Raw genomic sequence first — 23,265 nt, 5'->3', positions numbered from 1 at the left:
TAATGTCCCTATGCTGTTTCAGCTTGGGAAAACAGTACTGGGGGGGGGGGCGGGAACCCTTCGTCCCCCATGCTGCAGTCCTGATACGAACTGAGCCCCTGCAATACTTTTGGAAGTCACGGCTGCAATATGGCTGCAAGTCCCAGTGCTGGACTTGTGTAGTGTCACATGTAGTTTGGTTTGAACAGCATCTAGTTTATTGCGTTGTACAAACCACTGTGTGGTATAGTGGTTACAGGGTCTAACTATAATGTGGGAGACCCGGATTCAAATCTCAACTGTGCCATAAATAACAGAGTTCCTCAGGGCTACTGTGAGGAAGGGAGAACCTGATACACCACTGTAAGGAGGAAGGATGAATTTTAAAATGCAAGGAAGAAGAATGTACTTTAAAAATAACATCTGAAATAATACTGGCCTGCTTTCCATTCTCTGTTTTTTTCCCTTGCATCAGCTGTCCCTTACTTAGACGCATCCAGCTGTATATTCCAAGGTTAATTCACTTAGTACTCAGAGAGCACGGATGCTCAGTGGGACGGAATCATATCCCTATCCCACAGCAGCGCAGCCTTTAAAGAAAATGTTTTCCTGGCAGAGCGCAGGTGTATGGCACTGCAGTGGGACAGGCAGGAATCAAACAGGTGCCACTTTCCTGTCCCAGGGAAGGAATGTTGGGATTGGGTGTGGGAGGAGGCTTAGGAAGCCCTCTTTCCAGTACTAAGCCATTTATGCCCGGGAGGTTTTGCCTTGGGTTTGCTGCTCTGTAGATGCGCAGTTTCCCCCATCCGAATTCTCAGAACTAAAAAACAAGCCTCCGTGCAGAGTTCTGAGAATTCAGATGGGGGAAACTGAGCATCTACAGAGCAGCAAACCCAAGGCAAAAAAAAAAAAAAAAAAAACACCTCCGGTGCATACATGGCCTACATTTGCAGCTCTTTCGATGCACATTTTCCCCATCGGAATTCTTAAAACTCAAAAATAAGCCCCGTGCAGAGTTTTGAGAATTCAGACTGGGGGAAACTGTGCATCTACAGAACAGCAAATCCAAGGCAAAACCTCCCGTGCCTAAATGGCCTACATTTGCTGCTCTTTCGATGCACATTTTCCCCATCGGAATTCTTAAAACTCAAAAACAAGCCCCCGTGCAGAGTTTTGAGAATTCAGATGGGGGAAATGTGCATCTACAGAGCAGCAAACCCAAGGCAAAAAAAAACCTCCCGTGCATACATGGCCTACATTTGCCGCTTTCGATGCACATTTCCCCCATCTGCGTTCCCAAAACTCAAAAACAAGCCCCCGTGCAGTTTTGAGAATTCAGATGGGGAAAACTGCGCATCTACAGAACAGCAAATCCAAGGCAAAAAAAACCTCCCGTGCATACATGGCCTACATTTGCCGCTCTTTCGATGCCCATTTCCCCCATCTGAGTTCCCAAAATTCAAAAACAAGCCCCCGTGCAGAGTTTTGAGAATTCAGATGGGGGAAACTGCGCATCTTCAGAGCAGCAAACCCAAGGCAAAACCTCCCGTGCATACATGGCCTACATTTGCAGCTCTTTCGATGCACATTTTCCCCATCGGAATTCTTAAAACTCAAAAACAAGCCCCCGTGCAGAGTTTTGAGAATTCAGATGGGGGAAACTGCGCATCTACAGAGCAGCAAACCCAAAGCAAAACCTCCCGTGCATACATGGCCTACATTTGCCGCTCTTTCGATGCCCATTTCCCCCATCTGAGTTCCCAAAACTCAAAAATAAGCCCCTGTGCAGAGTTTTGAGAATCCATACTGGGGGGAAACGGGGCATCCAGAGAGAGGGAAACCCAGGCCAAAAAACCTCCCGGGCCTAAACGGCCAGGCTCGTCCCGGGTCCCTCCCACCGAAGCCCCCGCCGCGGGAGCGCCAGCGGGCCCAAGGGGGGGCCCTTCTCCCCGCCCCAAGGCCCGCCCCGGCCAGCATCCCGCCTCCCCCCCCCCCAGCGGAGCCAGGGAACACGCCGTCCCCGTGCGTGCGGCGCGAGGAGGCGAGGCGAGGCCGCGCGTCGTCGTCCCCCCCCCCCGCGTCCCCCAGGTGTTTTGGCTGCTCGGGCCGCGCGGCGCGTCAGACGTGAGCCAGCAGCAGCAGCAGCGCCTGTTCCGGGAAGCGCTCCAGGCCGGCTACGTGAGGGAAAGCAGGCCGCCTCCCCCCGCGGGGACACATGAGTCACGGCCGTTAACGAACAGGCGCGCGCCTTAACCCCTTCGCGCCGGGCGCGGGCCGCGACTGGCCGGAGAGCGCCCAAGAGGGCCGGCGGGGAGGAGCCGCGCGGCGTCTCTGGCGGCCGGCAGGCTTCTCTCTCTAGCCAGGCCCCGTGGCCGCCCTCGCCCTCCTGCGAACAAGGCTCATTGTGGGGGCAGAAAGGGCAAGAGTCCAGCAGCACCTTCAAGACTAACAGAAATATTTTCTAGTAGAAAAGGGCAAGAGCCAAGCAGCACCTTCAAGACTAACACGAATATTTTCTGGCAGGGTACGAGCTTGCGTGAGCCACAGCTCACTTCTTCAGCTACAGCTAGAATGTGAACCCATCTGTCTTTAAGTATAGTATAAAAGTATAGTATATAAGTACTCTCCTATACTTAAAGACAGATGTAGAAAAGGGCAAGAGTCCAGGAGCCCCTTAAAGACTAACAAACAATATTTTCTGGCAGGGTTACGAGCTTTCGTGAGCCACAGCTCACTTCTCCAGATACAGCTTAGCATGTGAATCCATCTGACTTTAAGTATAGTATAGAAGTATAGTATATAAGTACTTTCCTATACTTAAAGACAGATGTAGAAAAGGGCAAGAGTCCAGTAGCACCTTAAAGACTCACAAAAATATTTCCTGGCAGGGTTATGAGCTTTCGTGAGCCGCAGCTCACTTCTTCAGGTACAGCTAGAATGTGAATCCGTCTGTCTTTAAGTAGAGGAGAGTGAATTCAGACAAGCATTAGTATGTAAATATTAAAAGTATGTCAATGTGAATAGCAGGTGTGATGGGATGAGGTGTGGTCTGCAGAAGAGTCTGTGATGTCCAGGGGAGAGATGGGTGTGGAAAAATCAGCATTGGTCATGAGCCACGAATGCAAGGTCTTTATTCAGCCCAGGTAAATGCATTGACTTTAGTTTGAATATCAACTGTAATTCAGCAGTTTCTCAGTTGATATTCAACAGTTGATATTCAAACTAAAGACAAGAGTCCAGTAGCGCCTTAAAGACTAACAAGAATATTTTCTAGCAGGGTATGAGCTTTCGTGAGCCATAGCTCACTTCTCCAGATACAGCTAGAATGTGAATCCATCTGTCTTTAAGTAGAGGAGAGTGGATTCAGACAAGACAATTCAGACTTAAAGACAGATGGATTCACATTCTAGCTGTATCTGAAGAAGTGAGCTGTGGCTCATGAAAGCTCGTACCCTGCCAGAAAATATTGTTTGTTAGTCTTTAAGGTGCTACTGGACTCTTGCCCTTTTCTACTACTGCAGACAGAATGACACGGCGACCCACTGTGAATTATCTTAAGGTTCATTATGTTGCAGTAAAACAGGGTTCGTGGCGGAGAGGGAGACCCAAGATCGTTATCAAGAAAACAGTTTATTTGCAGCTGCTGACTCAGAGGCCCTAATGGGCAGAAATCTCCGAGTCCCGATTATACTGGGGAAGAGATATTTATCCAGATTCAAGTTATGACGATACATCAACAAGTTATGCATAATCTGATTGTATTACAGACAGAAAGGCGACTCAGGACAGTTGCAGTTTCATCCAGTTTCTCCTATCATTGTTTATCATTCACTCTGACACTCCATGACTCTTAGCCCAGTGACCCACTGCACAGAACAGGCTTGTAGCTAGGCAGAAATTCCTTCCCTGGCAGTCTGGAAGCCAACTATTACCGGGAGATCTCTGGGGTACTGTCACAATTAGCTTGCTCTTTTGGCACCGCATATTGACTACAGGGCATAACCATGCACAGGGCCGGATTTAGGTTTGATGAGGCCCTAAGCTGTTGAAGGTAATGGGGCCCTTTATATGTCCAGCTGTCCTTTGTCAACAACAAATTGTTGCTGTTTTTTGTGTTGAATATATGCTATATGTAGTAGAAAAGAGCAAGAGTTCAGTAGCACCTTAAAGACTAACAAAAATATTTTCTGGCAGGGTATGAGCTTTTGTGAGTCACAGCTCAAAGTGAGCTGTGGCTCACGAAAGCTCATACCCTGCCAGAAAATATTTTTGTTAGTCTTTAAGGTGCTACTGGACTCTTGCTCTTTTCTACTACTGCAGACAGACTAACACAGCTACCCACTGTGGAATATGCTATATGGTAATTTACGGACCTAATAGGTATCTAAAGCCATTTGCACATAACAAAACACTGTTGCTGTATGTAAGTTTTATTTTATTTGTTTTTTATCTTATATTTTGGAAATGTACATCCAGTTTTTTTTTCCTTTAATTTTTTTTGGGGGGCCCCAAGAGAGTGGGGCCCTAAGCTATAGCTTGTTTAGCTTATACGTAAATCCGGCACTGACAGTGCAATCTGAAGCATCTTTACTCCAAAGGAAGTGCCATCAGCAGGCTATAGATCAAAGCAAGCCTGAACTGACCCCGGAAGCTAAAATGACTAGACTGAGGCTGTCGTACTTTGGTCACATGAGAAGGCAGGAGTCACTAGAAAAGGCAATCGTGCTAGGAAAAGAGCAGGAAAAGAGGAAGACCCAGCAAGAGATGGATTGACCCTACAAAGGAAGCCACGGTCCTCAGTTTGCAAGACCTGAGCAAGGCTGTTAAAGATAGTACGTTTTGGAGAACATTGATTTAGTTTAATACAGTCCAGGACCAACAATAGAGAACATTGATTCATAGGGTTGCCTTGAGCCGGAAGCGACTTAACACACAAGTTCCATTGAGGTCATTTATGCATGGTCGCTTTAACCTCCTTTATTCCCTGTTTCAGCCAGGATCAAAGTAACCCAGGTTGGGGGAAACTGTATGCAATGGCTGGGATGATCAGGGATGAAACTGTGTGCTAATGGAGGCATGAATACAGAAAAGCAGTCTCCCAAGTTCAAATCAAGTCCAACCCCTTTAAATGCTGCTCTGTAATTGGCTGACTTCACAGTACTCACCCTGAGAGAAGATTTCCTTCCCCCCAACTGCCGCATAAAAAAGAGTCCAGTCCCAACTGCCGCATAAAAAAGCATTTTAAAAACAAAAAATGGAGCAATCTGAAAGAGGGGGGGGGGAATCCAAGCCTCGTTTTTAAAAAGCCTTTCTTTTGCTTAGAGTTTCCAGGAAGCAGGAAGCACTTGAATCCCTGCCTCTTTACACACTGCTTCATGATTGGCTGTGAGAGAAGCCAATCTTCTGTGCTTCCCCTGTTTGGCTATCTGCATGCTGCCTTGAAGAGGGGTTTGGAAAAGGGAGGGGCAAAGCTCAACCCGAGAACAGAGTATGCATGCTCTGTGACTCCGGAATGAGCCAGGATGGACGGTTTAATTCGGGCCAGAAGAGGAATGGGAAAAGCCGGGTTCTTTTTGCATTGAAACAGCATTGAGCTTCCAAGGAATGAGATAACATGCATACTGAAAAAAATGATCCTGGCTGAAACAGGGAATAAAGGAGGGTAAAGCAACCATGCATAAATGACCTGAGTTCAGTGCGACTTTTTTTTTTTGCTGTCAAGTCATTGCTGATTTATGGTGACCCCTGGTGTGGTTTTCAAGGCAAGAGATGTTCAGAGGTGGTTTGCCATTGCCTGCCTCCACATCACAACCCTGGTATTCCTTGGTGGTCTCCCATCCAAATTCTAGCCAGGGCTGACCCTGCTTAGCTTCTGAGATCTGATGAGATCAGGCTAGCCTGGAGCTATCCAAGTCAGGGCTTACTAGGCTTACTTCCTTCTAGTAAGTCTGCTTGCTATTGCAGACAACAATCACACAACAAATTCACAGCAGATTCTCTGTACTTTAGCTTTATGCCACAAATTCCCAAAGGGCCAATATTATCTGTTGTGATAATGCCAACAAAGGGATGGTACAGACATGACATTGGTTATATTGAAGGCAGATAGAGAGCATGGTCACGCCCCCTGCCCCTGCTTCTAAATATGGGCTAAACATGCATACCTCTAGGTTCCTTTGCACACTCAATGCACAAGGCCACCCTAAGATCTCAAGACACATTACGTGACGGTACTGGGTGTACAGTCCAGTCTAGGGGCATCCCTCCTTTTCTTTCATAGATTACTTTGTGGGGGCAGTAGAGTGGGGTGTGTACAGAAGATATGGAGAGCAATAGGCTACATTGCACATTCATTGGCATGCACTGTTAGGTGTGTTGAGAGACCCACAGGCTTTGTGTTCATTGCAGGGTCCAAATATTTCACCTAGACTTCAGAATGTTTTTGAAACCTTATCTCCAAATCTGGTGATGGAATTCAGGGCATGCTCTGCGTCTCCTTTTCCAGAGCAACTGGTTTTCGTTATCTCACAGCTGTGGCAATAGTGCTCATGGCCTGTAATATATTTTTAACAGAGTTGATTAATGACCAGCTCAAGATGACAGACAGGAGAAAATACACCCATACAGGCTTCAGCAGAACATGTACAGACAGCCTCCGCAGGTTCTAGAGGGGGTGCCTTGTTTCTACCTCTGAACTCTGTTATAATATTTTAATGACTCTTGTTCAGGGTGTGAAGCTGCATCCACACAGCAGGGATCCTTCATTCTGTGTTGAGTGCAACTGTGAATGAAGAGGCATGCATATCGGCAGTGCAGCACTCATGCAAGAGTTTTCTGCACATATTCCTCTGTCAGCTAGACACCTTTAAAAACTTGGTAATTGCTATAGCACCATATTTAAGGGGAAAAAGCCCTTCGCACCACCACCGCTTTTAAAAAAATGTCATTGCTGTAACACTATAACAATTACCATTTTTAAAAAAACACAGATTGCTGACAGAAGCAAAGTGGCCCTGATGTGGGTGGGACTTTTGAAAATGTGCATCTTCTGGCCCACATAGTATGTGAACATGTTTGGGATGTATTCTTTAAAAAAAAATCATAGTAAACCAGGTCTGAGAATCAATATGCTGAGGATGGGGAAAACCTGGAACGTGGCCACTAAAGGGATGACATCATAAGTTCTCAAAAATAGCATTCCTGTTTGGAAGCGAATGCAGAGAAAAATTCTTATGTGGAAGCACCCATGTGTGTGTGAATGCATGTGCACACACTCATGCATGGCTATGTTTCAGGTGCAAAAAATTACTTCAAAATTCCCCTTGTATTAGAGGAAAACAGCACACATACAGCAAATGCACGATAAGGAACTGCTACAACAATTACAGCTGACATCAGCAGGCACCATTTCAGGTCTAGCAACCCATTCTTTAGGTTTGGGATTTTCATTGCTCAGTCAGTAATAGAATGTGCAAGAAAAAATATTCTAGTTAATATTCAATTTTTGTTTCTCTCATTTTTTGTGTTGTGTTAGTTTCAAAGGGAAGTACACTTGAAGCTGTAACTTGTTTTCCTTCCAATCTGGATAATCCCTCCCCCCAAAATGACAGTGCTTACTGAAGGAATTATGTTTGCCAAATTTTAGGATAAACAGTCTCATTTTCACATACAATTAAAGCTAAAACACATTTCCAGCTGCAATATCTTCATTCTATACTATTTGGATAAAATTCTTCAGGATTGTGCCTGTCACCAAATAATCCTCCCTACTAAATTTAAGGCAGGTAGCAGAAATGAGATCAGTTTTATCAACAACTGAGCGACTTGTTTCTAGAGCAGTCATATGGAAGACTTTAGGCACCCAAAGAAAGGCAGGCAGAATTACACAGAGTACACAGAGGCTTGGTGTTTGGCCTCCTAAGGAAGCAGGCAGAGTTATAGGCCGTTTCCATATTACAACAGATTTTCCTAGTGGTCAATCGACAAGGCTTGGAAACACATTCAGTTATTTTTGTCCACATGTCTCCTCTTTCGCTGTTGTATTCTGTTTTCTTGAGAATATTTTACCCTGTCCTCACATTCCTAAAATGAATGATTTTTTTCTCCTGGGGAGCGTGGCATCATTCGTGATGGTCAGATGCGTTGGATTCTCCCCCCTTTGCCCCCCTTTTTTGTTTTTGCGCATGTGCTGTAGTGATGGTGCAATGGTGTGCTGTGATTGGTCGCCACCTCACTGGATATTTTTTAATTGGCGCCCCACTGTATGTGAGATTCTTGCATCTGAACACCATTTTGAGCGCACGTTGGGGAATCACTGCATTTGCACAGCACTCAAGTAGGCACAGCAGTTTTTTGTTGATATCGGCAATGCATGTGATGCTTCTGCTTCACATTAACTTTCATACTGACCATGGAGGGGTTTCTGGGAATGTTAGGGGAATGTGATTCTCTAGTGCACGTGTGTCTAATTAGCCATTATGCATTTGGAAAGGTCAATTTACTCAAAATGGATGCCCCAACCCGAACTGCAATTCACTATGCAATAGCTAGCACATATGCACGCCCTCCCCCAAAAACAATCCGGGTGCGTCTATTCACTGTGCTATTAAATTTGTACTATTAATGGATGATAACCTTTAGAGTTCATTATTAAACATTCTTCTTTCATCCATCTCTAAGGAAAACAAAGAAACAAGCTGTAGTGTTGGAAGTCACATCGAACTCGAGAAAGCCTTCTAAACATGCCTCCTATGCATTAAAGTGGGAACATTTCTCTAAGTGGGTCTGCCCTAGGGGTTATTACCCTTCATTTTGCCCCCTAGCCATCGTGTTGGAGTACCTACTGAGTTTGAGGCAGTCTGGACTGAGTGTGTCATCATTTAAGGTGCATTTTGCGGCCTTGCCTGCCTTTCATATAGGCATCAATGGAACGTCTTTGTTTTCCCACCAGACTTCTAAGTTATTCCTTAAAGGGGTTATCTAATTTATTCCCACCTATGTATCACCCAACTTCTCAGTGGTCACTGACTTTGGTGCTATCTCAGTTAATGATACCCTCAGTCCAATGCCGAAAAGACTCTGCACACCTTAGACATCAAAAGGGCTTTATTATTTGGACTGTATAAAAGGTGTTAGGAAGTCTATATCTTTTTTTGTGTGTTTTGCTGGCCCAAAGATGGGTCTGTCAGCTTCTTCCCATTCTATGTCTAGATGGATTGTACAGACCATTAGACTGTACTATCAGAAATCTGGACCTAGATGTCCTGAGTTGCTCCGAGCCTATTCTACGAGAGCACAGGCGTCTTTGGCTGTCTTTAAGAGAGGAGTCTCTCTACATAAGATTTGTAAAGCTGCAAGGATGGCCCAGGCTAGCCTGATCTCGTCAGATCTCAGAAGCTAAGCAGGGTCAGCCCTGGTTAGTATTTGGATGGGAGACCACCAAGGAAGTCCAGGGTTGCTGTGCAGAGGAAGGCACTGGCAAACCACCTCTGTTAAGTCTCTTGCCATGAAACCCCCCCAAAAGGGGTCGCCATAAGTCGGCTGCGACTTGAAGGCACTTTACACACACAACATGGCCGTTGCCAGACACCCTTGTTCGTCATTAAGCTGTGGAAGTAAACACCAGAAGTGATATAGCTGTTGGAAGAGCAGTCCTGCACTCTCTTTTTGACCAAGAGCTCATCACCCTCCTCCTGGTGAGTAGCTATTCTACATCCCAATGTGGGGCTGCACAGAAGACCGAAGACAAAAACAGAGTTGTACTTACCTGTAACTGTTGTTCGTTGTCTTCTGTGCAGGCACACATCCCTCCCTCCTGCCCGCTGTGAGCTCTTTTCTGTTTTTTATCTTTTAGGAGCTTACTTGTCAGGCAAATAAGGAACTGAGGGAAAGGGGGCGCCACTCCACTAGGGCGCATCTTTTCAGCCGGAAAAGTGACGTATGCACGGTGGAGATGGCGCCCCCTATCTAAGACTAAGAAAAATCCTATCTAATCTAGAAGAATCCTTTCCGTGACAGGCCTGCACATGTGCAGTTCCAGTGTGTGCCTGCACAGAAGACAACTTGACGAAAAACAGATGCAAGTAAGTGCAACTCTGTTGTGTTGTCATTGTAATATATTATTTTTGCTATAGTCTGTCTGTGCTCCCTTTTGTGCTTCCTAGTTGTGATGGCCTTTGACTTCACATAATAAATGCTCCATCTTAATAATATGCAAGTGTGAAAGACAAACACAAAATGGTACTGTTAATAAACATGGAGGTTTCTTAAAGACTGGTGAACGACAAAGAGAACATATCTGAAAGGCAGAGCAATTGAAAGCCCCTGCTAATTTAAATGTGAAAGTTGTCAGTGCTGTGCTTTGCTGGGATAGGGCGGGCTATAAGAATGATGAAATAAATAAAATGAAGGTAGATGGAGAAAATTCCAAGAAAGATGCCCCCAAAGTGGCAATGGTTTCTAAGTTTTGTCTCATCATATTTAATAGCTTTAATCTTATCAGCCCAGGATTATCAGTGATTAAAATTTGGTAATTCAAAAGTTTCAAGGATAGTTTACCAAACAAAAACAATGCACACACAAATTTCATACAAAACATCAGAGAACAAAATATTTGTAATAAAGCGGACAACATTAACGATACTTAGTTTTACAGTTTTGAGATTCTTGAAGATTCTTTCTTTGGAATAAGGAATGCTGTATTGTTGAAGACATTGTAGCAAGTGGTAGAAATGGATCTGGAACAACTTTAATAGTTAATATTACATTTATCCATCAATGTTTGCCCCTTGAATATCCAATTCATCTTTGATTTCTATTTTTTCAGCACATGATTTCTCATCTATTCACATTAGGGTACTGATGCAAGGGAAGGGGTGTTGAGACCTCATAAGATTAACCTGGAGAATGATTAGATATGGAAAAAGAAAACATTTAAAGTTTACAGCTAACAGAACACTAAGAATTTTTCTCACTGCTCCTCAAGCATTTCACTGTTTACTGGTTTTCAGAACACGCGCCTGCTCAAAATTAAGAATGATGTTTCATATACATGACATTCTGAGTGGTTTTTGCTGCCTGCCTTTTCCTGCACTATTTTTCTTGCTGCGGTTGTCTGATCTGCTCATGTCACAGTGAGTCAGGATTGGCAGATAGGTATTGTGGCTCTGCAGGCTACATAGAGTTAGACAGCCAGGAACAGTTGTTATATAAGAAGCCGATCCATCAGTGACATTGTGACATTTTGACACCACCTTATAGATGCAAATCGGGGGGCGGGGGGGCTTATGATGAAAACTGACTTTTAAAGGAAGGATAACAAATCATACACAAAAGATGCACATGTAATATTAAGAGTAACAAGCTGAAAGCCACCACACAAGGAATAAAATTCAGATCAAGTAGCACCATGAAGACCAAGAACATTTTCCAGCGTATAAGCTTTTCTAAGTCAAAGCTCAGCCTCATGAAATTGAGGTTGGAAAATCATGTCAATCCTTGAAAAAAAATTCTTGGACTTTAAGGTGCTACCAGGCTTGAATTTTGTTCTACTACTACAAACACAGAAACAAGGAATGAGTAGAGAACACTTAGGCCTCAGATTTTGTGTAGAGGTCCCTTTAGTTCAGTCCAACGACATGACACATAAACTTTGGCTCAGCTACATGTGTCCTTGCTTAAAGGAGACTTAATCTGAAAATGCGGATTAACACTAAATACTCAAAAAGCTTCAGGAGAATTTAGACAAAGAACAGGTTACTGGGAATGCATAACAGCCATTTGATTAAGTCAGCTAATTTATTTTTGATTTACTGAATGTAGAGTATCAAGCTGAGACAGCAGACCACCTCTCTGTAGGGAGAGGGTTTGCCCAGTTTTTTGTTCAAACCACCAGAGAAAAGAATAATCAGTGGCCTATGCTTGCAGCATTCACAGACTTTCCCCTGAAGGGGAGGTTTACTTGTCCCAGAGTGTCTGAATACCACTTCATCACTAAATTGTTCTCTGGCCTTTCCTCTGCAATGAGGAACAGAAAAAAATGTGTAGGCCACTGAGGCAACAGAGATGACATGGTAAGACCATGACGGTAAAGAAAACCTCTTTGCCAGATGCACCTCTTAGTCTAAGCTTGCAATGTTTGAGTCATGTTTTCAAATGCTATTATATTTTAGAGCTGTACTCTGTGTCTTATACATGACACCTACACGTATCTTATGTTGTTCTATGTTCTTGGGAAGTATTTTGTTGTGTGGGATGCAAGAACACTGAGCAATGGATCCTAATCTTTATTCAAACTGTTTGTAATTAGTAAACATATTTAAATTTTGCTGTGTTGTTAAACGTATCCCTGTAATTTTGATGCTTCTATTCTATTCGGCTTCAACCTAACCATGCACTCTTTTTGACAGTTTCACTCCTCCCCACATTCTTTAGCTGAATACCATCTCTATGCAGCAGCTCATATAATTGTTAACAATCAGAAGTGCCCCCTCCTCCTTCCACAAGGGCTAAGTCAAAAGACATACGCAAAATGTTGACCATACAAAGTTGCACCAGATGAAGGGATACTTCAGACACTTTCTCATACTTCTGGGTTGGCTTTTCCATGGCTTGCAATTCTGGTTTGGAGCAGCGCCACAAAACCATAGTTTGTTGAGCTAGGACAAAAATTGTGACCTATGTATTGGTGATGACTAGGAAATACAGGAGGCCACAAGGGGCGGAGGGGCACCGGCAAGCTCAACCTCCGTTATGAAAGGTCAGATCTTGGCTGAACTGAGCCTTGGTGTAGTCTGCACTTTTAAGTTCTGCACCAAGAAAATTGGAATTTTAGCAGCTTTAGGCAAACAAAACATCCCTGTAAGAGATGTATCTCCCCAGTCAGGTCATATAAAGAGTTGATTTTTATACCCCACTTTACCTTTAAGAAGTCTCGAGAGCAGCTTACAATCACCTTCCTTTCCCCTCCTCACAACAGACATCTTATGAGGTAGGTGGGGATGAAAGAGTTCTGAGAGAACTGTGACTAGCCCAAGGTCACCCAGCAGGCTTCATGTGTAGGAGTGGAGAAACCAACCTGGTTCACCAGATTAGTCTGCTGCTCATGTGGAGGAGTGGGGGATCAAACCTGGTTCTCCAGATTAGAGTCTGCTGCTCTTAACCACTACGCCATGCTGGCTCAGAAATTTTCATCTCCTTGCAAGTGACCATATTCCTTGAAGGTTATCCCCTTGTGCTCCTTAAGCAGCCAAGCTTGCAGTGATAGTAGCCAAAAGGGGATTGATTTTTCAGAATCACTTCAGCATTGTAAGAATCATAGCAACCTTGTAAAATCCACAATTAACAAGGAGAATCTTGAGAGGAGGCAGAGCTGGGTGGATCAGGAAAGATGGAAATTAGAAACTACCACTATTGGAAGGGCAGCAGCCAGCCCTGTTTAAAACATTTTCCCTATTCTAAAAAAACACCTTTTATGTCTTAAGTGGAAACTGTCATATAACAACTTTAAAAATCTATGTTTTAAAAATATGGTGGCTGAATGCACCTACTGGCCCCAAGGGAAGCCCATCTAATTTTATCCAGTGAAAACAAATGCCTACCATATATTTAAACAATTTTAAACAGACAACTTCAACAATGGAGCTAACTAATATAAGAGTTTCTATTTGTGTTCCATGTTCAGTTTCAATGGAATAGAAGAAAAATACCTCACACTGTCCATCTGGTTTTTAAAATTTAACTAGAGGCAAACAGGTCCTTTAAAAGTTAACACACACTCAACAGAAACTATGCTAAGGCTCAAACCACACATGACAAGTTTTGTGACTCTTCCCAAATGCTGTTTTCTTTCTTTCTTTTAAATGCCCAGCAACATCACTAAGTTACAACAGTAAGTTGTAACAGCTTAACTCCTTTCCCTCTCTGCTGTCTGCTCAAAACTGCTTTTCTGCCAAAAAGGGGAAAAATATTCTGTGTACAGCATTAAAACAACTGATTGTTTCAAGAAGGTATGTATGCAAACTACTAATTCCCAGCAATAACCTCTAGAAGCACCTCAAATAAAAGACCAAGTAAAAGGACAGCTTGACATGTGTAAACTGAATTTATTTATTCCAAATATCACATAAATATATTTTCCCATGAATATTTCAAATATACATGAAATGAACATTGCAAAAAAAATATTTTAAAAAAATGCTTGGTTTCATTTTAGAGAACAAGAAATGCCAAACATGGTTGTAACACAGATCCGTTGTTTTTGTTTTCACTAAGTACAAAAAAAGGTGGATTAATAATTTATATTTATACATATGTACACATACACACACACACACACACACACACACTTTAACTAGCTTCAAAAACAGATGAGGATTTTGTTTCAAGTTTTATCTACATAAAATGTACTTAAAACACACACACAAAACATCAACAGCCTGGTCACAAGCCCCAGATCCTGTTTTGCGTTGCTTTGTTGATACAATCATTCCAGAGCTGCAAAATTAAGGCGCTGCCAGACTCCAGTCCTACAGATACCCTAGATATGGTATGACTCAAGCACACAGCCTTCTGCATACCATGGCCATTTATTCTGTTCTGGAAATTAACTGCAGCACAACCCCAAGGAGAAGCAGTAATCTGCTGATTATCACCTCAGTGGAGTCACAAAACAATCTCCATGATTGAAAAGAAGAAAGGACAGTTAGAAGCAGCTGATAAAAGGCCACAGTAGCAAACAACTGGTATAGATTTGTGAAGTTCAAAAGACAACTGAACTTCAAACATCTATTATTCGGAAGCTTCAGAGCTGGCCTGTGATGGAAAACAAGTTTATGCACGTTTGATTTTTATAGGGGAGGCTGGAATGCCTTCTCCACCCTGCCGTACTCAACGGAATATTACATCTTGCATGTTTTTCTGAAAAGTTTTTCGGTTTACAAGACACCCACTCACCTCAGTACTCCCAAATTGTCGGACCAATTAGCTTAAGAGAGAAAAGAGGTGTAAACCTCCAGCTTTCATCATGTACCTTACATTAAGACATCTGCTCACTTTAAAGTTCGATCATTAAAAGAGCAGACAACCTGACCTTAATTTAAAGGACTAGTACCATGCTGAAGACTGTTGGAAAAAGTCCTTCATCCTAAACAGAACAAGACTCTTCCAAGGAGACTGTAGGGAATAGCATCTCAGAGAGTGGAAAATGCTGAACTAATAAATTAGAGGAACAAAACAGTTCTTTAGTTATATACCAATTCTTGGTTATTTCATCAACGAACATAAGAAAAGAAGACAGTCAGGGGAAAAAAGGTTTGAGTTATACCTGGAAGTGGTAAAAAAAATGTTTCCAACAAACAGTCAAAAAGCATTGTGAAAAGTCAACGCAGCTGGTCCAAGTCCCCTGCCAAAAATTAACGAGGGCATGCTTAGTTAACTTTGGAAGCTTTGTGAAGCCCAGTGGATTAACTGGAAGACAGCAGTGGTAGGGAAAGTATGATAGCACCTAGGGAATGGATAGAAGGGAATACACCCTAAGACCTCCCTTTTTCTGGCTTTAATGCTCGCTAAAAATACTTGAAGAAAAAACCACCACCTCCATACCTACAAACTCTGGAAAAGTTAGCAGAACTTGCAGGAAGGCTATGGAAGAGATTATTAGATCACTGATTGCAAGTTACACAATTTACAATTAAAAGAGTAGTCAGAGGTTGTTACTTAACTACAAAAGGCTAATTCAAGGTAGAGGCAACTACAGTACATTCAGGGTGTTGATCAGATCTGAGGAAATCACGATTGGCAGCTTCAGACTAGATATTTTTGCCAATTATCTAATATCACTCAGGCTACAATAACAATACCTAAGAATACAGTTAAACAATTGTTAAATATTTCTTCCTGAAGTCATGTGCAACTGTTTACAACCTTTGTCTAAAAAGAACTTTATTTTTATAATTGAAAAAGGAGGCACTTTTAAAATATTTTGGTATTGCCACTGTTTTCACCTTGCCAAATTATTTGCACGAGCCAATGTTTTATTTTGCCTTCCGTTAGTACAATGTGTTGAGATTTGAACCAGCTTAATCCTCTCTCCCGAGGACTCCCAACAGAACAACTATTTCTAAAACTTAAAGACCTCAGCTGATTGCATTGTTTTGCTATTTCACACCTGCTAAAATGTTCTTTCCAATGGGTTGCCTGACCATTTTTAGAAGTCCTCAACAGTAGGTACTAAGACATCAAAGAACAAACATATTTACAAAACCAACAACAAATTGAAGGTAACACCTGGTTTAAGTTTGCATTGAGATTTGCCTTTACAGAGTTTAATTTGTGCCTCCTTTTCATGTTGTCACCGTGGGCAAAAAGACTCCAAGCACAGACAGTAGTCGGTACATAAAGAGGAATATTAAAGTTTTGGTCTTTAAAAAATGTGCTAACATTATTCCAGTATAATAGGCTGATTTGGCAGTTGTGTGTACAGGTAAACTGAACCTTGCCCGTCTTGAATGAACATGTAGGATAACTTCAAGTAGCAATTTCTATTTCTCAACAGTCTTTTGTATGAGCTAACCACAGAACAGCCTAAAACAAAGTATACATAAGCTAAACACTGGCTATGATCCAGCCATTACAGCTTGATATGCTCAAGTAGTATGGTGGCAGAGAAAAGCATCCTGCGCACTTAGGAAATTCCATATGCCATTGTAGGCAACAGGACCCTCATGTGCACAAGGCCCTGGGTAGTACCACTGGGTACTAGGTAGACTCTAGGTAATTTTTTTCCCATTTTGTAATACAGACTGCCTGAGGTTCTTCTGATATTTGGGGGGGGCACCTTCCTATATATATATATTTTAAAAACATTCTTCCCATTACACACAGCATGCAAATTACAAAACACAAGGGATTAACTTATTCTACCATCCACAGTGATGTTCAGCAGCTGCTCTTCTGGACAGATAAATCCTCTGAAGGGAAGGTTTTGACCAGGAAAACCCGTTTGCTTCACACATCAATCATTTTGACAAACAGGTTGCAGATGGAAAGATCATCCTGTTCTTTCAATTGCCGTTGTCTTTTCTGCATTTTTCCTTCAGTTTGTGGAATTTCCCTTCGGTTTTCTATCAGGCATATTCTAATAATGCATTTTTTCAGGTTCCTAATCTACTATTCTGAGTTTGTCTCATTGCTACTAAGTTAAAACTTCATTTAGGGCTTTGGTGACGATATAGGGCTCCTAACTTGGTTGTCTCACTGTGACAAATAGACAGCTGAATTATTTTCAAGTGTTGCCTACAACCACTGTTAGCTATGTTGTAATTGTGGCACAACTTCTAAGAGGCTCAGATTTCTTCAGGACAAGAGGCACTGAGTGCTTGAGTAACTACTGGACAGAGAGTGCAAAGGATGGTGAATGCCGAGATGAGCAGTTCAGTGTCATTAGCAGGAATAGTTATTCAGTCTCCTATTTCTTTCTTTCTTTCATTTTAAACGAGCTTTTGCAACAAGTGGGTTGCAGTGTCCAGTCACAAATAAGGCGATGTCATCTGGGTCTTTTGCGCATCACAAATATTAATACACGTCGTATAGCAATAAGCCGGTCTTTCAGCGAAGTCATAGCAAGAATGGCCAACTGGGCCCTATTCTCTAGCGGCAATACTGCTAACAGCCACCAAGACCAAGCCGGACCACTGGGACTGCTCTGCAAGGAAACAAAAGCAAATAATGACAGCGCTAAAACAAGTGTAAAGGCAGAACACAGTGATCAAGGATCTACCTGCTGCCCCTCTGATGGTTAAAGAGAGCAAAAAACACTATAGGGAGTCTGCACAAAACCTTTGGGTGCTCGAGGTGCCTTGCCTTCTGAGATTACAGAATCATAGAGTTGGGACCCTGCATTGTGCAGGGTCATCTAGTCAAACCGCCTTGCACAATGCAGAAAATTCACAACTACCTATCCCCTGGACACCCCCAGCGACCCCTACTCCATGCCCAGAAGATGGCCAAGATGCCCTCCCTCTCATGATCTGCCTAAGGTCATAGAATCAGCATTGCTGACAGATGGCCATCTAGATTGGGCAGATTTTAAAGAGGCCGTGTATATATTCAAATGCCATTGATTTCTACTTTGTATCAACAAGATCCGCTCACAGACTTTCTCACTTACTTCTCCCCCTGTAACTCTTTGGGCCCTGCAAAATGTTGTTCCCTAGGGTCAGTCGACTTTGAGAAACAGCATGGGGAAGGGGGGAGTTGGCAGAAATTGCCACCGCCTATTGAGAAGATGGCAGAGCCCTTAAGTATAGAACTGTGCAGATATAGGCCACTTAGGACTCCAACCTGTGTCTATTCATCTGTACTACGGAAGTTTTTAGTTGGGACCAGCACTGTCAATATGGTGAAGAAAACTGCTGGTATGGATTTTTCCTGTGCTACATTTCCCACATCCTTCTCATGCTAGGTTAAAGAACTCTGCTAAAAAGTCAACCAGGAACAAAATCATATTTTCATGAGGATATTCTAATCCTAAATAAGGAAGGGAAATAGTTCTAACTGCCAGAATGCTTTTTGCTCACACTAGTGTTGAGTTATCCTGCAATTATCTGTTCTTTTTTTAATCTCAGCGGGAAATGCCAAAGTAAGATCTATACTCTTGTTCTGACAGAGCAGCACTGCTTGACGATAAGGCTGTTCTTTGACCATTTACTGATACATAAAAATATGGATTTATAGCTTCAGAAAACTGAACACACAAAAACAGAACAAGTAAACAAACCTTAGACTGAGTATGTAGGCATTTTGGCACATTATTTATTAGAATTAACAAAAGACTATTCAAATACAAATGTACCTGATGCAAAGAAGGAATAATTTAAAGGCAAAATTATGTCTCATTTGCCCATAATCTAGCTATGTAAATTAACCAGGTCAGTCAATTCTAGAGCATTTAACAGCTGCTAATCTTTTTTCAGGGGACTAGGGAAACATCCACTTTTGAAAATTTATTATGGTTGGCACATCTTCCCTCAACTTACTGTTGTGAAGGATAATTCTGACACTAAATCCTAAATTATTAGGGGAGTAACTATATTTTTTGTGTAAAAACACACACTATAGACAGACTGTTTTAAAAACAGATACAAAGCAGAAAAATGTAGGACAGGTACTTACGCTGTCTCTGACTGTGCAGTCACAAATTGTGTTATTGGAAATTGGAGGGTGAGAGATCTGGCATGGAAAAATGGCTGCCAGCAAAAATTTATTTATTTACATTTTGTTTATGCCATGTCTCTAGGGACATGTTTCTGAAACAATCACTACACAAGATAAGTTCTTATGCACATATTTCTATGTTATGTGTAGTTACAAGATCTTTCATGGTCATTTCCTGAACTCTACTTCCTGACCCTTACACAAGAAGATAAAGGGTATAGATAATTTTAAAAAAACCTGATCCAGCTTCTTTCCTACTGAACAAAATAGGGGACAGATTTTATTTTGACAGAAAACGTGGTGCTGTTGTGCTTTTTACAAAAATGAAACAAACCCAAAAATCTGGCTGGTCAGGACTGACCAAATCTGTCTTGCTGCTCTAGAAAAAGACAGTAAGTGGAGATAGTGCCTCCCAAGGTAAACCAAACCAGAAGCTGATACATTTTAAGGAAAGTGCTTTCAATGAATTAATCTAGTATTATTTCATCTCTGCCTATTTTGTCCTACGCATATTATGGCATAATTACTGGATGAACTCTAAGGCTTAGGCACCTGAAGAGAATTTGTCTATATAAAGATGTGACCCCCCCTCCCCCAATAACATAGTTCTCTGGTCAATTCCCATCATTTACAATCCATGGGACCAAACTATTTCCATCCCTCCTACTGTCAGCTCTGTTCTAAGGAATGGGCTTCAGTTAATCCTTAACCCCCCCACCATTTTTTACAGATTTATTGATAGGTGGCTAAAGATAGCACATGGCTGGCACCCCCAGCATCTCATTAAAATCTTTCTCTATTTCCTTTCTATACTCTGACTTCTGAACTCCATTTAATTATACATATGTGGTATAATATTTACCTGTGGCTCAGGTTCTTTCCCTGGCATTGATCCAAAGTGGTTTAAAATTTGTGCTTTCATATTGTCCTTAAGAGAAGTAAACCATGCAACAGCTTGATCATACACAGAATCATGAAGTCGGACAAGTTCTTCATACTCTGCTCCTTCAACCTGGCCAAATGCATTAAAAAGTTATTCAGAATTAAGGTTTTGCTCATGTACATCATGACAAACAGACAATACAGATATACTGAAGTGCAATGTAATTACACCACTTTAAGAAGTTTTAAACATGGTGCCTTGGTTTCAACATTAGAAATTCCAGATGCTGTAACATTCCAATTGTGAGGGTTGGTACAATTGGGAATTCTTACACAAAGTTGTGGAAGGCAGGGTAATCCTGGACAGAAAGAGGAAGAGGAGGAAAACAGAGTTTCACTTACCTGTAACTGTTGTTCATCTGGTGGATCTTCTATGCAGTAACACATTGGGACTGCACAGGCGCAGGCCAGCCACGGGTAAGATTTGTCAGCTTCTAGCAAAATCTAAAAAAGGAGAGTGCTCCCCCTCCCCTCGGGGCATGCAGCCTTCCCGCCCAGCGGTCACATGACCCAGGGGGAGGGAGCACTCTTCCCTCCAGTTCTGCAACCTGCCGCCACAGAACCAACAACCACATGAATTGCGGAGAGGTCCCACAGCGGGGAAGGAGGGAGGGAATGTGTTACTGCATAGAAGATCCACCAGATGAACAACAGTTACAGGTAAGTGAAACTCTGTTTTCATCTGCGTGGCTTCTATGCAGTCCCACATTGGGAGAGTAGCAAGCTCGGTTGCCCGGATGGTGGGTGTGGGACAGTCACCGAAACAATGACTGCAAGACGGCACGTCCCACTGCTGCCTCTCTAGATGAATCCGCGTCGACCGCATAGTACTTCATGAAAGTAGAAGGTGTCGACAACGTCGCCTCTCAACAGATGTCTCAGAGGTCAATTTTAGATGAAAAGGCGACAGAGACAGCGTAAGCTCTTGTGGAGTGCGCCTTGATCATGTCTGGGCAATCCACTTGTGCTCTCTCATAAGACAGTCTAATGGCTGAGGTAATCCACCTGGACAGGGTCTGCTGGGAGGCTCGGTGACCCTTACGGTGGTCGCTACAGCAATAACATATTACTGTTTTCCCAGCAAGCAAGGTTCATTGTAATAAGAAGGGAGGGCCCTCCGTACATTTAAAAGTATAGAGCCCTCTCCGCATCGGAAGAAGGGGTCTGCAATAACACGGGTAAGACGATACCTTGTGTAGAAAGAAAGCTCGGGTTTCACCACCACTTAATCAGCGTGAAACTTAGTAAATGGTGAGGAATGACAAGAGTCGTTAAATCTCTGACATGACTGGCCCAGGTGATTGTGACCAGACAGGCAGTCTCATAGTTATAGCAAAAAGAGGCCCCCGGTGGCCAAAGGGTCAAACGGTGTTTCATGAGTTGGGACAACATGAAGGGAAAGCTCCACTGAGGAACAGGTGTAGATACCCTGGGATAGAGGTTGATATGTCCCCTTAAAAAACCTTCTGTGAGTCTGGGTGTGAAAAAAACACAGGAAAGAGAGTCCAACGCAGTGTGAAGGGCCGAACAGTAGTCGAGGGATTGAACAGTCCAGCATCGTTAAACATATGTAGTAGTCAAAAATTGACAACAGGAGAGAAGCAGCTCCGGACAAACCATTGTCAGTAGCTCAAAGGGGAAAATGTTTCCATTTGGCATCAAGAAAAACGTCAGGTGGACAACTTAATGGGGTGCAGCAGCACCTGAGCCACCCTATCTGACCATAGATTACATAGAATTCTCCATGCAGCCAGCTTGATTCTGAAAGGAATGTGAGAAATATCTTGAGGAGGAACAGTACTACATTGAGTCAGGGCATTAGAATCGTGAACTGAGATCTCCTGGGCTGGATGATGCCACCCGGATGCCACTTGTCCTGTCTGTCCAGAACCTTGCACAGCAAGGGGAAGGGGGGGGGATCGACCAAGTCATTTGGAATGTGTCCCCCATGGAGCCTGGGCTCTCCCCCGCTCTGGAGCACAATTGAGGACACGCTGAATTGTGCTGAGTCACAAGAGATACATTTGCGGGGTGCCCCAGATGAGGAAGAGATAACAGAAACAACGTGAGTCTACAGTGACTTTGTGACAATCGTCAGGATGATAACTTACGAAGTCTACGAGAATGTTACTCGTGCAATGTGAATGGCAGTGACAGTGGAGCCATGTGTTATGGCCAGTCCCAGACTGGAATGGCTTCTGTGCACAGCAAGTGGACCTTGTGCCACCCTGTTTGTGCTGGGCAGTGCTGTCAGTTGTGACCTGAGCATGTCGATCTTCGAGGACCCCTGCAAAGGAACAGAGAGCAAGCCTAATAGAATGAAGCTCAAGAAAGTTAATGTGCAGGATAGACTCTTGAGCAGGCCATACACCATGGGTCTTAAGAGCCGTACAATGAGCTCCCCATCCTGATAAGGAGGTGTCAGGAACAAATGAGCCTGTGGAGCAGGTGTTTGAAAAGGCAACACCGGCCCAAGAGGACCATCAGTCCAAAGAGACAATAACCGATGTAGGGATAGACAGCTTTTTGTATTGAGGGTCAATGTTCAGCTGGAATGCTGTCAGAAAACCAAGTGTGCAAGGGGAACATCCCCAGACGAGCAAAGACAATAACTGCAGTGGAGAAAGCCATGAGTCTCAAGTAGTGAATTTTAGGGGTCGTTTGGAACCTTGTCTAGAACAGGTTAACTAACTTTCAAATGAAGCGTATTCCCTGTATTAGAAGGTAAGCTCTAGCTGTGGCCCAGTGCAAGTGGGTACCAAGAATCTATGGCCTTAGAAGAGGTCAATGGAGACTTTTATAGTTGACCAGGAGACCAGGTCGGTTAGGACAGAAAATAAAAACTTCCACCTGACTAGCAAATGCAAGCTCTGAGTAAACGACTATCGGCCAGTCGTCTAAGTACGAAAAATGACACATCCCTGCAGGGTTAGGTGTGTAACTCCCACAGATAAGCACTTCATGAAGGTGCGAGGTGCCGTAGCACGACCAAGGGAGAACTGCATATCCATACTGCTTGCCCTTGCAAAAAAAGGCAACAGAGACCGCCGTCTTTGTGGATTGCAATGTGAAATATGCATCACGCAAGCCCAACGGCAAAACACATCTTCTCATTTGGGAGTGGCAGGACCT

The 23,265-nt window shown here is 43.1% G+C and overlaps 1 protein-coding gene across 1 annotated transcript in view; it reads right to left on the bottom strand.

The window, feature by feature from the left end:
- Nucleotides 1–17,460: 17,460 nt before the first annotated feature.
- The window catches only part of LONRF2 (LON peptidase N-terminal domain and ring finger 2), a 59,163-nt gene continuing 53,358 nt past the window's right edge, over nucleotides 17,461–23,265 (bottom strand). The window contains exons 11-12 of the mRNA XM_056861995.1: nucleotides 20,054–20,203; nucleotides 17,461–17,680 (exon numbers count right to left, since the gene is read on the bottom strand). Coding sequence (XP_056717973.1) covers nucleotides 17,522–17,680; nucleotides 20,054–20,203 — 309 coding nt within the window. The 3' untranslated portion in view covers nucleotides 17,461–17,521. The remainder of the gene's footprint in view (nucleotides 17,681–20,053; nucleotides 20,204–23,265) is intronic.

Source organism: Euleptes europaea, chromosome 16 (assembly GCF_029931775.1).
Source record: "Euleptes europaea isolate rEulEur1 chromosome 16, rEulEur1.hap1, whole genome shotgun sequence".
Classification (NCBI taxonomy): Eukaryota; Metazoa; Chordata; class Lepidosauria; order Squamata; family Sphaerodactylidae; genus Euleptes; species Euleptes europaea.
The sequence above is the reverse complement of the archived record's forward strand: the minus strand, read 5'-3'. Positions and strand labels throughout refer to the sequence as shown.